The sequence below is a fragment of the Oncorhynchus nerka genome, linkage group LG6, assembly GCF_034236695.1.
Source record: "Oncorhynchus nerka isolate Pitt River linkage group LG6, Oner_Uvic_2.0, whole genome shotgun sequence".
Classification (NCBI taxonomy): Eukaryota; Metazoa; Chordata; class Actinopteri; order Salmoniformes; family Salmonidae; genus Oncorhynchus; species Oncorhynchus nerka.
The window spans coordinates 32,971,333-32,988,573 of record NC_088401.1 but is presented as its reverse complement, the minus strand read 5'-3'; the positions used below and the strand labels follow the sequence as shown (position 1 = coordinate 32,988,573).

The following is a 17,241-nucleotide window of genomic DNA, read 5'->3' as shown; positions in this document are numbered from 1 at the left end:
CCACCCCTCGGAGCCTGGTTCCTCTCTAGGTTTCTTCCTAGGTTCCTGCCTTTCCAGGGAGTTTTTCCTAGCCACCGTGCTTCTACATCTCCATTGCTTGCTGTTTAGGGTTTTAGGCTGGGTTTCTGTATAGCACTTTGTGACATCGACTGATAAAAGGGCTTTATAAATAAATGTGATTGAATGATTAAAAACTAAATACAGGCACAGACTGTTTGTGAAAAATGATTTACGACTGAGACTCTCTCCAATACAAACCAACATTACAGACTTATGTGCATCCTTTCAAGCACACCCTTCTCATTAAGCTGTGGTGAATAATTCACCATTTTTGATCAAAAATAAGGTTTTATATGTAAGATTGTTAAATACAGAGAAAAATAATTGATTATTAGTATATTATTAATTGTGCCCTGGTCCTATTAGAGCACTTTGTCACTTCCCACAAGTCGGGTTGTGACAAAAACTCACACTAATTCTTATGTTTAATACATGTATTTTTATTTTATTTTTAATTGCCTTTATTTAATTAACCAGGTAAGATAGTTGAGAACAAGTTCTCGTTTACAACTGCGACCTGGCCAAGATAAAGCAGAGCAATGCGACAGAAACAACAACACAGAGTTACCCATGGAATAAACAAGCGTACAGTCAATAACACAATAGAAAAAAAGAAAGTCTATATACAGTATTGTATAGTGTTTGTGTGGCAGGCTTCTAATGATGGCAAAAAACAATATTTGAGAGTGCACTGCCCCTGATGCTAGAAGGGGTACGGAGCTGGAGGTTGAATGTTTGAAGGGTTACAGGACTATAAAAACTTTGGGAACCACTGTAGACGAACTACGTCACTGTCTTATCCGCTTGTTGCCAACATCCCCCAGACACAAAATAGTAGCTAGCAAGATGGAAATTACAGAGATTATTTTTCATCAATGAGTGCATTTCGCAAGTATCTAGTTTGCATCAACTACCTTCACTAAAACCATTGCAAAGGTTTTGCCTTAAACGTTGATTTTGAATCACGACGTTCTGGCATGTCTGCCTCGTGATTTGTTGGGAGAGTTGACTGTCTGAAAAGAACCCTCCCCCAAAATGTGTTTTACCTTTATTGAAGTTACCAAGAGAGTCAGTCCGTCATTAATCCCAGACCCGAGTCGCTGCTGCTGCCTACTGTCTGGGTTTCTAGAACTAACCATACACACCCCCCCGGGCCTTATTGCCTAACAGAAGCAGTAGGAAGCAGATTATTCAGTCAGCCTTTGGATGTGTTCTTGATTATGGTTATTTCATTTATCAAAGTGCAGCTGCTACTACTCTTAAACCTTTGGATGCCGTCTACTTCAGTGCCCTTCATTTTGTTACAGGTGACAGTTTTGATACTCATCACTGCATCCTGTATCAAAAAGTTGTCTGGACTTCGCTAAAGACCCGTAGATCTCTACATGACTCTCTTTTTGTTTACTAGGCACTACTTCATTCACTTCTGTCTTATCGAACTTTTCTGTTGAAGTATAGACACCTGAGTTGCATAACCCGTTCACAGGATTGGTTAACTTTTGAGGTTCCTAGGGTCTCCACCGAGCTAGGTAAATCTGCTTTTAGTTTTAATGCACCATATTGCTGGAACAAAATTCCAAATATGTTTCATCTTGATGTTCTGGTGCCTTTCAGGCAATTTAAAGTATGGATTGGGGATTTATTTGTGGAGGATTTATTTGGGATTTATTCTGTGTGATTTAAGTTTTATTTGTGCTTCCCATGACTGTGTTTTTGTATTTTAATGTGTGTGTAGTTTGTGTATAATGTGTATATTTATGTTGTATGAACAGGGTGTATTTTGTAAAGGAGACCAAGGTCTCAATATGTCTTCCCTGTTAAAATAAATGTTAAATATTTTTTTTTTTTATGGAATAGTTCAACCTTGAATGTCAATACATACAGAATAATGATCTTTCTCCTCAATGAGTGTACAGTACTGGATTAATAACTGACATTTTTTGGTTAGTTAAATGAATTACCAGATGTCAGATTCTGACGCACAGAGAATAATTACTGCTTCTTCATTTTTGTGCGTCTCAGTTGTACTTGATTCATTGGAATTGGTCAGCATTTATAAGCAATTACCTAAACAACATATTAATCCCAGAAAAGTTGTTCTACTGTTTTTACTGCATTGGGTTCTGGCTTGATGCTGGCAGCTGAATCTACCTTATCCAAAACTTCGAATACACAGTATCAACTGGACACACTACAGAAAGTTAAAGCGTAATGGAGGGCTACTCATCTCCCGTATCTTATGGGCAAGGCTGTACAAGCTGACTGGCATTCACCTGGCGGTAGTCACCTTCAGAGTTTCGTTTGGCCTACTCTACGAAATCAGGGAAGATAAAAATGCATGTACTGTAGTGACACAACTACTGATCCAACTATCTATCGCTCTCTTCAAGGACTGACCTACAATAACATACTGTACGTACAAAAATGATTATGTCGAAAATAACACATTTTAAACAATGGGCGAACAAGCAGACAAAACAAGCCTTTAACAAAGCTCAAGATCAAGCAAGAAGCCTGGGGCAGCCTATCTTGAGCATTAGTCTGAGGGACGGGGGCTTTATTTTGGGATTTAGATATGTGACACTGGCACTCAAACCGGCCCAAATGGTTATTAATGGCACCTGCCAGCCAGGGATCAGGCATAATGAGTCATACAGACTCTGGCTGACTGCAGGGCTAGACTGAAACAAGACTGGGCTCTAGTTTAATAGCCTCGGCTACTCTGGCCTGCCTTCTCTTACTGTGCCACTTGTGTTTTAACTGATAGCTGTTTGAGACTCACCTCACGAACAGCATGTAAGGGAAGACACAGGGATGAATAAACGTGTCATGGTCGCTCGAGGGTTTATAGGAAAGAGGATGGGAGAGTGTCAACGTAGGGTCAGAAGATGGAATCGAGAGCAGAGAGGTCTGTGAGGGATGAATACGTGCCTGAAATACACATACCGCAGTTAGACTTAGAGTAAACAGATGATGCCAGTGTCAACATACACTATATATATGTTATATGTGGACATCCCTTCAAATTAGTGGCTGCGGCTATTTCAGCGACACCCGTTGCTGGCAGGTGTATAAAATCGAGCACACAAGTTATGCAATCTCCATAGACAAACATTGGCAGTAGAATGGCCTTATTGAAGAGCTCAGTGACTTTCAATGTGGCACCGTGATAGGATGCCACCTTTCCAACAAGTCAGTTCGACCAAATGTTTGCCCTGCTAGAGATGCCCCAGTCAACTGTAAGTGCTGTTATTGTGAAGTGGAAATGTCTAAGAGCAACAACGGCTCAGCCGCGAAGTGGTAGGTCACACAAGCTCACAGAACGGGACCGCTGTCCTTGGTTGCAACACTCACTACCAAGTTCCAAACTACCTTTGGAAGCAACATCAGCAACATCAAAACTGTTTGTCGTTTCCATGGATGAGCAGCTCCATGGCTGGAGTTGTGTAAAGCTCACCACCATTGGAAATGCATTCTCTGGAGTTTATTTTATTTAACTAGGCAAGTCAGTTTAGTTCTTATTTTCAATGACAGTCTAGGAACACTGCCTTGTTCAGGGAACGACAGATATGTACCTTGTCAGCTCGGGGATTTGAACTTGCAACCTTTCGGTTACTAGTCCAACCACTAGGCTCTAACCACTAGGCTACGCTGCCGCCCCAAAAGTGATGGAGTGATGAATCATCCATCTGGTAGTGCGACAGACGAACCTGGGTTTGGTGGATGCTAGGAGAACGCTACCTGCTCCAATGCATAGTGCCAACTGTAAAGTTTGGTGAAGGAAGAATAATGGTCTGGGGCTGGTTTTCATGGTTCGGGCTAGGCCCCTTAGTTCCAGTAAAGGGAAATATTAATGCTACAACATACAATTACATTCTAGACAATTCTGTGCTTCCAACTTGGGGAAGGCCCTTTCCTGTTTCCGCATGACAATGCCCCCCTGCACAAAGCAAGGCCCATACATAAATGGTTTGTCGAGATCGGTGTGGAAGAACTTGACTGGCTTGCACAGAGCCCTGACCTCAACTCCATCGAACACCTTTGGGATGAATTGGAACGCCGACTGCGAGTCAGACCGAATTGCCTAACCTCACAAATGCTCTTGTTGCTGAATGGAAGCAAGTCCCCACAGCAATGTAGCAATGTTCCAACTCGTTGCAGGTTTTTAGTCCTACCCTGTGATGTCAAAGAGAAGCATTTTTTAGGACCTTTCTTCTTACCTTTTTAACCACTGACCATAGAAACACTGTTCTCACATGTGTAGACACTGGTTTGGTTAATAGAGATGAATATGAGGTTGAAAAGTGGTCGGAATTGTCCTTTAAGTGCACCATTCCACCTGATGCAAGCCTGCAGTGTGCGTAACTGCCGGAGGAGTTCAGTGCCTTGTGTTATCTTTGCATTGTGACGACATTTAAGCACTATTTGTGTATAGAAGTTTCTGCTATCTAGCCTATTTGCTCGCCATATTACAACCTCTGTTTTGTGATAAGTTTATTGTTTGCTCTATAACCTGTTATTTCATATGCCTTGACACCGTGATATATAGGCCCAAGGCTGAGACAATGAGAAGACACAGCAGGGGGAATATTCAACCGCACATGTATTTCATTACTTAACCGGAGAACAACATCTGCCCGGTGGAGTCCACTAAACATATTCTGTGTAACAAACAGTTACATGACCTACAGCAATGGTCAAGCAAGGTAATGTTTACGACCTTTTCAGACTACTGAACAACTATTGATTTAGTACCACGGAGAGTTACCGCAAGTCACAAAGACAACAGGAGCTGCCTCCACTATTCCAGCACCATTTCAACGTTGACATTTCAACATCATCAAATCACCTTCGTCTAATGCAGATACAACAAAAAAAGATACCAAAAACAAATTAGTCAAATCAACATAAGTTAAATATGGTGTGGCTGTCGATGGTACTGATTTCTGAGTCGTGTGTGTGTGTGTGTGTGTGTGTGTGTGTGTGTGTGTGTGTGTGTGTGTGTGTGTGTGTGTGTGTGTGTGTGTGTGTGTGTGTGTGTGTGTGTGTGTGTGTGTGTGTGTGTGTGTGTGTGCATGCATGCAAGTAGAAAAAACATGTTGACTCACCCTACTTGTAGAGAAATGTGAATGCCATCCTCCTCTTTCATGTTGCCTAAATGGTCCATGACTGTCGTACAGTACACGCTTTTATTTTTTGTTGTCGTAGGTTATCTGGCTAAAATGCTTGCTCACTAACCTAACTTCCTTTCATAGGCAATGATGTGCCAGGCCAGCTAGTTAACATTAGCATACTACATCTAGCTACATATTGAACTTCCATCCTCTCAGGCCAAGGGCACAATGTACGAATTAATGGTTCGATCAGAATCACCGTTATAATCATTTGCCAGTGCGGAGAATTAAGTAAAACACAAGTCCAAATCTCTATCTCCGTCCATGGCTAATTTAGGAAAGGGACGATTCTAGTTAACTAGCCACCAGAGTACAAAGGCTCAACTAGATACAACAATTGCATATTTTTTTATGTCAATTATGTTTGGCTTCTGATGTGATGTCATTGGTCTGAAGCCAAATTCCAACTCACTTCCCTTGACATTTTTTTTTTTGGTGCGCCAGGACCATTCACAGCTGAGTTCACTCAGTTTTGCTCACTGCTGATGGGCTATTATTCTTTTTTAAACTCAAGGGATGCTAAATGCTCGCTGGCTTCCCTTGCATTCAATGCTACGGACGGAAACAATATCATGCTATGTTTGACCAGAGAACATCAGATAGATATGCTACACATACTGAGACAGAGGGGTGCTGTTTCTTTCGCTCGGATGCTTTCTCGGCTGAGATACATAACATTTTTGTGGGAAGCCTGGCTTTCCTTGGCATCCAAGAATACAAGCCAGTGAGTATGCTATGCTAGCGAACGTATTAGCCTGCATTTGGTACCTGAGGTGAATATTATATGCATATTCCTGCCTGTATTTTAATATGTGAGCACTTTGGTAATTTCCCATACAGTTGTTCTGTAACCTATTAAATAGGAAATGGTTTATACATAACTTCTCCATAGTGTTAAATTATTAAAGCCTTATTACTATGTGTCTTTATTTGTGTATATTGCTTTATGCCACTTGTTTGTACTTTATTGGCACACTTTCATGTCGCCTATTGAGCTCTAAGATGGCGGCTGCCTCGTGTTATACCTTGCCTGTTCATAATTGCCATTTCCGGCTTCTTTACGGAGTTGTGCCTGGTGGCCATTTTAGGTGTAGCTACTGCCACCTAGCGGTAGAGTCTTATTATAGTATATAAGTGACGTATTCTGTATTCTCATGCTGTACGTCTGCGGTTGTTCATGCTATTCATTCGTTGACGACTTGTTTATGTATGTTCATTGTTGCGTACTCTCTTTCTCTCTATTTCAGAGACCACATGCTCTCACACACATTCTCCTACCATGCACCACATGGAATAAATCATTGATCGTTTGAACGGATCTTCTGGACAGGCTTTTCTTCTAACATAGGAAGTACATCTGTAGTCGTATACTAGTCAAGCCAGTTCCGCATCTAGTGTTCCTCAATAGTAGCTCTGAACTCTTAGCATGTTCCTGAGAATTAAACTATTTATAGGAGTTGGTTGCTGCTTAGTCATTAATATATTCAATCTTCCATGTACCCTAATAGGATTCTTGTGAGACACAGCCCTGTTCAATGGCATTCCCTACAGAACTTTGCCCCTGTAGAGACAAGACAGTCAAATATGAACAACAACTCATTTCTGACCTAAGACAAAGGAAACAGGTTTAATAAACATGGGTATACAGTAAATGACAGTTCTCTTTAATGACAGTTATGAAACATAGTTGTGAGTTTAAATATTAAAGTCGCACAGAGAGAAGAACTCCTGGTTGAGCTCTGAATCATTCAAATCCTGTGATAGCCGAACTCATAAAACATTTACTGATTCCCTTACATTTTGGTCAGTGGGGTCGACGTGAAAACTTCCCAGAGGAAACACTACAGTCTCAAATCTGCACAGCAGGCTGTGTGCTTTCTGTAAGTGCTAACTGCTTACAGTAAGTGGATCTTAAATAAACACTAAGTGAAACGCTTGCAGCAATCGATTCTGACAGCTGAATTGACATATTTTTTTTTCACAGAACATTGTTTTCCAAATGATCTTTGAAAAAGCTTACATGGAAATTTGACAAGAAACAGGGAATGATCAATAAATAAATAAATATGTTGAACTCAGGACTCGTGATTCACGTATTATCGTCCCCCATATAGTGCTTTGTGCTTTTTTGTTCCCTTTCTGTACCATTGTTCCCCCGCTGGCAAGGCTGTCGTATCACAGAGGCAATTACTCACCATAAACCTAAGTAGCATTGGCGAGAGTAAATTACTGAGAGAGCTTCCACCAATTACTTCTCCTAACTGTGAAACAAATCTTATTTGACACTATAACACCCATGCATTAAATTAGACAATAATGAGCAAGTACTCGTTTCCCCAAAAAATGGAGGAAGGATTTAAAAATGAACCACTGTCCGACGATGCATTAGATCTCACGAAAGAGCCTCTCACATCTCAATGTCAATCCGAAGTGGAACGCAGGCAGGCTTCAGAATACATTTAGCCAATGAGACTGCCTTCGTCACTGGGAGTGTTTTGTTGCACTCTGGGTCTTACTTCACCTGTTGTGTTTTAGGAGAAATAGAGAAAGAGATAAAGGGAAAGGGATGGCTGGTGGATAGGATCAACTGTTGTTGTCTGCAGTGTGTAAATTATCATTAGAGGCCAGTTAGGCTGACTCAAGGCAATCATAAACAGATCATTCGTTGTTTGTAGAGTAAAAGTCGTAATAGACGATGTTTCATCCATTCAGTAGAATTAGCAGAATGGACCAAGTTTATTACATTGTCAGGGTCTTTCTAAATGGAAATGGGGGTTGAGAATCAACCTTAGTTCAAGAGTGAGTTTCATAAGTATGTGAATGCTGCTTCATAGTCCCAGCGAAACCCCATGGTTAGTTTTCATTTATCCCAGTGTCCTTGAGGGCCGTCACCTGATGAAATTCAGGGTTGGGTGAGGGCCCTCTGGCTTACGTGTCATTACCAGAATATGTCTATAATGCTCAAATGAATGTCTCCCCTGGCAAATATGTGTGATAACGGGGCCCCATTATTAAAATGGCCAGCGCTAGGGTCATGGAACACTACCTCTGGGTCGCATAGTGGAATTACAAAAGTTATTACTCTGATAATTAATTGTTGAAGCTCTGAAATTACAGGACAGTGTCGTCTTGGAAGAAGACAAATCCGTTTTAATTGGATTGAGGTTTCCTGTCAGCTAACCCTGGCTCCTGAACTCTGGGAGATGAAGTTGACTAATGAGGTAGGGTGTATCCCAAATGGCACCCTATTCCCTGCACTACTTTTGATCAGAGCACTAAGGGCCCTACGGGACACATAAAGGCGGCTGGTATTTCTGCAGACTGAGGGAAGATATCGTTCAATGTAAATAGTAATACCAACATGCTTCTGAAGGGAACAAAGTCAGGTATTCACAAACACATGTTGCACTATCACCAAGGAAAGACAGAACGTTTTCAGCCAAATAAGTCAACCAAACAAATAACCTCGATGAACGGTCTTCTCCTGACAATATTATTCAACGTAATATTATGCAACATTATTCACACTGCCAGGTCCAAAGTTTGGTTTTCAACATCTAGTTTCATTTACCCTCTGACAGTCTCCATTCTCATTTGGCTAAAGGGGTTTCCTCTGTGGATATGTACAGTATATGGAAGAATCGTTCATGTAGGTGGAACCCTTTTCACATTTTATCACCATTCAACAGCAATTGACGTCTTCAAATCCCAGGCCGACTCCAAAGTCACATCTCCTTTAGATGTAAGAATCAGAGGAAATTGTATGTGATTTTCTAGAGGGATAGTGCCAATGGGGATGTAAATCAAGGATGCTGTGGGATGTACAGTATAATGTGTATTCAGATAAGATACCACTTTGTATTTGTACTCAATCCCAATATCCGGAAGTCCTGCTGAGGTTGACGTTGTCCTAATATGTAGACTGTAATCTGGTATTCAATTATGGTCCTAGTGACTCATGCTTCATTAGTTCAGTTTTACATTTGCAACAGCACCTGTACACTATTATCTCAAAGTTGACCAAACTGTATGAACATAAATGGGATTCCAACCTAGCTGTGATCACAAAGTAAAAGTGGGAAACACATATACCCTGGGTTTCAATTAGCTTAGTTGATTTATTTACAAAAATAAAAAGAGTTTGTACATAGTAAAAAACAGTATGTGCAGAAGGGAAAAAAATAAACCAAAATGGCTTGCCGAGTAGCATATCTGGGAGAGCACTTTGGATGCATTGGGTAGATTATTTATATAGACAAGAAATAATAGGGGTTCAAGAATTGATCCCTGAGGTACACCAGAGGGGGGGGGTCTATTTCTTTGAAAGTCACATATTGCTTTCTATCCTTTAGATGGCTGAACAACCAAAGCAGAGCTTGTTCATTCACACCCATAGTTTCAAGTGTTTTAAATAAAACAGTATAAAATGTTATCCAATGAGATCCAGAAATATACCTAATGTATGATCTTTGCGATCATTTGCCTTTTGTATTTTGTCAATTTAATAAATGACAGCCATGTAGGTAGAGTGAGATTTTCTAAAGCCATACGGATGTTTGGATAACAGACTTTCCTTGTTAAGATATTATATATATATATATATATTAAACCTTTATTTAACTAGGCAAGTCAGTTAAGAACAAATTCTTATTTACAATGACGACCGACCCCGGCCAAACCCAAACCCGGACGACGCTGGGCCAATTGTGCACCGCCCTATGGGACTCCCAATCATGGCCGGTTGTAATACAGTCTGGAATCAAACCAGGGCCTGTAGTGACGCCTCTAGCACTGAGATGCAGTGCCTTAGACCGCTGCGCCACTCGGGAGACCTATTACTAATCTGTTACATGCAGGCTTCTCTAAAAATGAGATGAGTCTGTAATTTGAAGTTTTCTAGATCATGAGCTTTATGAATTGGAACGATTTTGGCCCTTTTCCATTCATAAGGCACAATGCCCTATGAACTATTTAAAAAGGTGCTATCTAGAACCTAAAAAGAATTCTTCAGCTGTCCCTATAGGATAACCCTTTGAAGAACCATTTTGGTTCCATGTAGAAACCTTTTCCACAGAGGGTTCTACATGGAACCAAAAAGGGTTCTTCTATGGGGACAGCCAAAGAACTATTTTGGAACCCTTTTTTCTAAGAGTGTAGATTGAAAATGTTGGCAAAAGATGTGATAATGAAATCAGTCACTTCTTTATCCAGCTGAGCATCCAATCTGTCGTGACCTAAGGTGGTGTTTTTCAGAGATAATAAGATGTCACGTACCTCATTACAGGACACAGGGATAAATTGAAACTTGCTAGATTGGGACAGATTCATTAATTGGAGTGGACTTTCATCAGTCTGCTAGAGTATGCCCAATTTCTGTGAAAAACAGATTGAACTTGTGCGCTATTGTTGTTGGATCAGAAGTAAGTGATTCGACTAGGAAATAATTAGGGAGGGATATTGATTTGATCCTTTAATTGAGGAGTTCATTGATAGTGCCCAATTATATTCTCATATTGTTCATATGCTCTGAGAGTTGTGGTGTTTGATAATTCGATTGAGTTTGTTTCTGTATGTTTTGAATCTCTCATGGCTGTATGTAATGGGTTTGCGAGATAGTTTTTGTATCATTTGTTCTTGAAGAAAAGGGACTTGATAATACAATAGGTCAGCCAGGGTTTTCTTGGTTTAGGCTGCACTTTGACAAATGTTATTTTTTCAAGGAAGGCAAGATTGTAGTATCTGGATATTTCACTCAAAAACTGGGTATAGGCGTGTTGAGATCTAAAGTATTACATCAAGAAACTTGCTGTATCAAGTGTTCTAAATGATTGATGGTTGACTGACTATCCTAGAACTTTTATGATTGATTTCATTAAGAATATGGGAAGATCCATGCAAAGTATACCAGAAAGTACAGTACCAGTCAAAAGTTTGTACACACCTACTTATTAATCAGCTTTTCTTTACATTGTAGAATAATAGTGAAGACATCAAAACTATGAAATAACACATATGAAATCATGACGTAACCAAAAAAGTGCTAAACAAAACAAAATATATATTTTTATTTGAGATTCTTCAAAGTAGCCACCCTTTGCCTTGATTATAGCTTTGCACACTCTTGGCATTCTCTCAACCAGCTTCATGAGGTAGTCACCTGGAATGCATGGAATCAATTAACAGGTGTGTCTTGTTAAAAGTTCATTTGTGGAATTTATTTTCTTCTTAATGAGTTTGAGCCAATCAGTTGTGTTGTGACAAGGTAGGTGTCAGGGTTTACCAGAATTGGACCCAGAAGCAGACCAGGACAAGGTGAGTATAAAGATGGTGAATATTTATTAATCAATGAGAACGTGGAGGTAGATAGTTCCGGGTGGAGGAGCGGGCAGCGGAGGTGGGTTGATGGGAGTGGATAGGCAGATCCAATGGATAACAACACACTGGCGACGAGCAGACAGGGATGGGGTATGGGTTCCGGGTGAATGGCTGTAGACAAAACAAACGGCGGTAAGTTAAAGGCAAGCAAGACGTACAAAACAATAAAACAAAACAAACTCTATAAACTGGAGGCTGGTTCGTGGGCACAACATACTGTTCATGGCTAACGATCCGGCAGGGAATGGATGTCAGGTCAGAGCTTTTGAAGGGGAGAGGTGATGATCAGGACAGGTGTGCAGATTACTGATGGGATACAGGTGCGGGTGAACATCGATCTCCCAACAAGCTAATTCGCCCGGCAACCAGACAGGGTGCGTTCCAGGACACCGGAAACACACTCCAGGACAGAAACACAGGCAAACACAGACTCGGGAAGCGGGATTCGTGACAGTACCCCCCCTCCGACGAACGCCACCGGGCGGACTACCTGGAGCGCCAGGGTGGAGGCGGTAGAAGTCACGAAGCAGGTCGTCATCAAGGATCTGACGCCGAGGAATCCAACTCCTCTCCTCTGGACCATATCCTTCCCAATCCACGAGATATTGGAAACCTCAACACCACCGTCTGGAGTCCATGATGCGGCGCACCGTGTAGACAGGACCACCTCCGATCATCCGAGGAGGAGGAGGACGAGGAGGAGGGGGCAACAGAGGACTGAGGAGAACCGGCTTGAGGCAGGAGACATGAAAGGTGGGGTGTACTCGAAGCGTTGCCGGCAATTTGAGTCGGACCACAACAGGGTTAATGATTCTCTCCACCACAAACGGACCAATGAACTTCGGTGACAGTTTCCTCGACTCAGTCCGTAGAGGAAGATCCCGTGTAGCCAACCAAACCTTATCTCCGATGGTGTAAGCGGGAGCAGGAATACGGTGACGATTCGCCTGGATCTGATACCGGTCAGAAACTCGGAGGACCTTCCTGGCCCGATGCCAGGTCCGGTGGCAACGACGAATGTGGGCCTGGACAGAAGGAACCGAAAGATCCCTCTCCTGAGAAGGAAACAAGGGAGGTTGGTATCCGTACAGGCATTGGAAGGGGGACATCCCAGTGGCAGATGAAGGAAGGGTATTATGGGCATACTCGACCCAGGGTATTTGAGATGACCAAGAGGCGGGATCAGAGGAGACAAGACAACGCAGCGTGGACTCCATCTTCTGGTTGGCTCTCTCCGCCTGACCATTAGATTGTGGGTGAAATCCAGAAGTGAGACTGACTGTAGCTCCAATGGCCAAACAGAAGTATCTCCAGACAGCAGAGGTAAACTGAGGACCACGGTCAGAAACAATGTCACTGGGCAATCCGTGGACCCTGAAAACCTCCCTAACCAGGATCTCGGACGTCTCCGTGGCAGATGGAAGCTTGGAGAGAGGGACAAAATGAGCAAACTTGCTGAATCTGTTCACAATGGTCAGAATGACCGTGTTCCCAACAGAAGGGGGCAATCCCGTGACAAAATCCAGGGCCAGATGCGACCAAGGTCGCCGAGGAATAGGTAGGGGGTGAAGAAGCCCAGAGCTGGGCCGATTGGTACTTTTGTTCTGAGCACAAACAGGACATGCGGCAACAAACCTCCGGGTATCTTCTCCCATGGCAGGCCACCAAAATCGTCTGCGCAGTAGCGCCATAGTCTGAGCAACGCCAGGGTGACAAGCTATCTTGCTGGCGTGGGACCACTGAAGAACAGCAGAACGGACCGACTCAGGCACGAACAACCGACCGGGTGGACCGTTACCGGGGCCGGGCTGCGTCCGAAGGGCCGCCATCACATCCTCCTCAATCCTCCATGTAACGGCTCCCACGACAAGGTTCTGGGGAAGAATCGTCTCAGTCTTGGCCCCACTCTCATCCGTCTTGGAGAACATCCGGGACAAGGCGTCCGCTTTGCCGTTCTTCGACCCAGGTCGGAACGTCAGGGAAAAATTGAAGCGTCCAAAAAACAAAGCCCACCTGGCCTGACGGGAGTTGAGACGTTTAGCCGATTGCACATAAGCCAGATTCTTGTGGTCAGTCCAGACCACAAATGGTTGCTCCGCTCCTCCAACCAGTGACGCCACTCCTCCAATGCAAGCTTCACAGCGAGAAGCTCCCGGTTACCCACATCGTAGTTTCTCTCAGCTGGTGAAAGACGACAAGAGTAGAAGGCGCAGGGATGGAGTTTACCGTCAGTGGAGCTACGCTGGGACAGGATGGCGCCCACCCCCACATCAGACGCGTCCACCTCAACAACAAACTGACGGGAAGTGTCAGGTTGAGAGAGAATCGGCTCTTCAAGTTCAGAAATGCTCGGTCTGCCTCAGGAGTCCAACAGAAAATTCTGGTGCAAGACGTCAGAGCAGTTAAAGGGGCGGCCACCCGGCTGTAATCACGGATAAACCTCCGATAGAAGTTCGCAAATCCCAGGAATCTCTGGAGCTGCAATCTCGTACCGGGCCGGGCCCAATCCCGAACTGCCCGAACCTTCTCTTGGTCCATCTTGATCTCACCCCTGGAGATGATGTACCCGAGGAAGGATGTAGTGTGGGCGTGAAAATCACACTTCTCTGCCTTCACAAATAGACGGTTCTCCAATAACCACTGCAGGACCTGCTTAATAACATGCTGGATGTGGCTGGAAAGCTCCTTGGAGAAAATCAGGATGTCATCCAGGTAAACGAACACAAACAGACCGATCATATCCCTCAGCACGTCATTCACCAAACTTTGGAACACTGCTGGAGCGTTGGAAAGTCCAAACGGCATCACCTGGTACTCGAAATGTCCCATAGGTGTATTGAATCCAGTCAACCACTCGTCCCCCTCTTTGATCCGAACCAGATGATACGCATTGCGTAGATCAAGCTTCGTAAACACAGTAGCACCCTGTAAAGAATCGAAAGCGGAGCTCATCAAGGGCAAGGGCAAGGGGTACTTGTTCTTGACCGTAATATCATTCAACCCCCGATAATCAATACACGGTCGAAGAGAGCCATCCTTCTTACTCACAAAAAAAAAATCCAGCTCCCAGGGGTGATGACGAGGGACGAATGAGAACTGCAGCAAGAGACTCCTTTATGTAGGTCTCCAGGGCTTCCCGCTCAGGTCGAGAAATACTGTATAACCGTCCCTTGGGAAAGGCAGCTCCAGGGAACAGCTTAATTGTACAATCATAAGGTCGGTGGGGAGGAAGTGACTGAGCTTTCTGCTTACTGAACACCTCACCCAACTCGTGATATGTTTCAGGAACCAGGGACAAATCAGGAGGAGCAGACTCACTGACCCGACTGGGGACAGCATGAGAACAGGCAGTCCTGAGGCAGTTAGCATGGCACTCAATGCTCCAACTAGTTACCTTACCAGTCACCCAATCGAAAGAAGGATTGTGTTCTCTTAGCCAGGGGTATCCAAGAACCAGAGGAACATGGGGGGAAGGCAAAATGAAAAAAGAAATAACCTCTGAATGATTCCCCGACAACAACATCTTAACCGGTTCAGTCCTCATCGTGATCCGTGCCAGACTACTGCCGTTCAGAGTGGTTGCTTCAATGGCTTCCGGTAATTGCTCCTTGGAAAGCCCCAGCTGTTCCACTAAGTCGGCATCAATGAAGCTGTCATCGGGACCTGAATCGATGAAAGCGTTAATCGCTAAACTCTGATTCTTATTTATGAGGGTAGCAGGAAAACGAGGTCTGACAGGGCTCTTGAGGTTGAAACTGGCTCGCTAACAAACCTCCCAAACTTAACGAGCCGAGCAGTTTAACGGGCGCTGAGGACAAACGGAGATGTAATGTCCCGAGCTACCACAGTAGAGGCAGCTGTTGGTCTCACGTCTACGTTGGCGCTCGTCCTTAGTTAACCCGTGCCGCCCCACTTGCATAGGTTCAGGATCTGGCGGCAGGACTCCTCCACTAATCCCGTGTGAGGGAAAATGATCAACACGTTCTGGTCCACTTCCTGACCCGAATGGTAACCGAGTCTCAGATTGATTAAATGGACCCCACTGCTTCTCCTTCCTTGTCTCTCAGACTCTATTATCTACCCGAATAGCTAAGGTGACCAAACTATCTAGGTCACTAGGCTCTGGATAGGAGATCAGCTCGTCCTTGAGTTGCTCCGACAACCCGTGGTAAAAAACCGCTTGTAGTGATTCCTCATTCCAACCACTCTCCACAGCCAATGTCCTGAATTCTATCACAAAGTCTGCCACACTGCGAGCTCCTTGGCGAAGAGAGAACAAACGTTTAGCTGTGTCCTTACCTCGGACTGGATGGTCAAAAAGCTTTCTCATCTCTGCCGTGAAACCCTGGTATGACGTCATGCATGTGTCCCGTCGTTCCCAAACAGCTGAAGCCCATTCCAGAGCTCTACCACGCAGCAGCTCAATAACAAAAGCTATCCTAGCCTTATCTGTGGCGTAAGAGTAGGGCTGCAGATCAAAAACTAACCCACACTGTAAAAGAAATGAACGGCATCCTCCCAGATCTCCCTCGTACTTCTCCGATGTCGGAACCTTGGGCTCACGGAAGGAACCCGCTCCCGAATCGGCAGGTGATATGGGTGAAACAGGTGGTGGATGATCCGCCGGCAACCTGAGCTGATCCTGGATACTCGTTAATCTATCCGATAAGTTCCGGATTGAACCCGCTATCTCGTGTAGCGCCGTGTTGTGTTGTCCCAACATCTTCTCCTGCTGGGTAATTGTATGGCAAACGGAGTCCAGGTCCGCTGGGTTCATCACTGGCCGGATCGTTCTGTCAGGGTTTACCAGAATTGGACCCAGAAGTAGACCAGGACAAGGTGAGTATAAAGATGATGAATATTTATTAATCAATGAGAACGTGGAGGTAGATAGTTCCGGGTGGAGGAGCGGGCAGCGGAGGTGGGTTGATGGGAGTGGATAGGCAGATCCAATGGATAACAACACACTGGCGACGAGCAGACAGGGATGGGGTATGGGTTCCGGGTGAATGGCTGTAGACAAAACAAACAACGGTAAGTTAAAGGCAAGCAAGACGTACAAAACAATAAAACAAAACAAACTCTATAAACTGGAGGCTGGTTCGTGGGCACAACATAGTGTTCATGGCTAACGATCCGGCAGGGAATGGATGTCAGGTCAGAGCTTTTGAAGGGGAGAGGTGATGATCAGGACAGGTGTGCAGATTACTGATGGGATACAGGTGCGGGTGAACATCGATCTCCCAACAAGCTAATTCGCCCGGCAACCAGACAGGGTGCGTTCCAGGACACCGGAAACACACTCCAGGACAGAAACACAGGCAAACACAGACTCAGGAAGCGGGATTCGTGACAGTAGGGGTGGTATACAAAAGATTTTTGGTAAAAAAACAAATCCATATTATGGCAAGAACAGCTCAAATAAGCAAAGAGAAACAACAGTCCATCCTTACTTAAAGACATGAAGGTAAGTCAATTCGGAATATTTCAAGAACTTTGAACGTTTCTTTAAGTGCAGTTGCAAAACCCATCAAACGCTATGATGAAACTGGCTCTCATGAGGACCGCCACAGAAAAGGATGACCCAGAGTTACCTCTGCTGCAGAGGATAAGTTAGAGTTACCAGCCTCAG

The 17,241-nt window shown here is 44.0% G+C and overlaps 1 protein-coding gene and 1 long non-coding RNA gene across 2 annotated transcripts; both read right to left on the bottom strand.

The window, feature by feature from the left end:
- Positions 1–11,551: 11,551 nt before the first annotated feature.
- On the bottom strand, positions 11,552–12,218 carry LOC135572180 (uncharacterized). The gene is made up of 2 exons (XR_010464077.1): positions 11,827–12,218; positions 11,552–11,720 (listed from the first exon to the last, which is right to left on the bottom strand). It is a non-coding gene; the product is annotated as an uncharacterized LOC135572180 (long non-coding RNA).
- Positions 12,219–13,702: 1,484 nt separating this feature from the next.
- On the bottom strand, positions 13,703–16,386 carry LOC135572058 (uncharacterized). Its single transcript, XM_065019065.1, has 2 exons — positions 15,691–16,386; positions 13,703–14,705 (listed from the first exon to the last, which is right to left on the bottom strand). The coding sequence occupies exons 1-2, from the start codon at positions 16,384–16,386 to the stop codon at positions 13,746–13,748; spliced, it is 1,656 nt and encodes a 551-aa protein (XP_064875137.1). The 3' UTR covers positions 13,703–13,745.
- Positions 16,387–17,241: the final 855 nt, after the last annotated feature.

What these genes read in the sequence shown, in the direction of transcription:
- LOC135572058 (XM_065019065.1), bottom strand. Translation starts at nt 16,386, where the DNA reads ATGAACCCAGCGGACCTGGACTCCGTTTGCCATACAATTACCCAGCAG. An exon ending in TGGTCACCTTAGCTATTCGG is followed by an intron (nt 14,706 to 15,690) that starts GTAGATAATAGA and finishes CTCTTGCTGCAG; the next exon opens with TTCTCATTCGTCCCTCGTCA.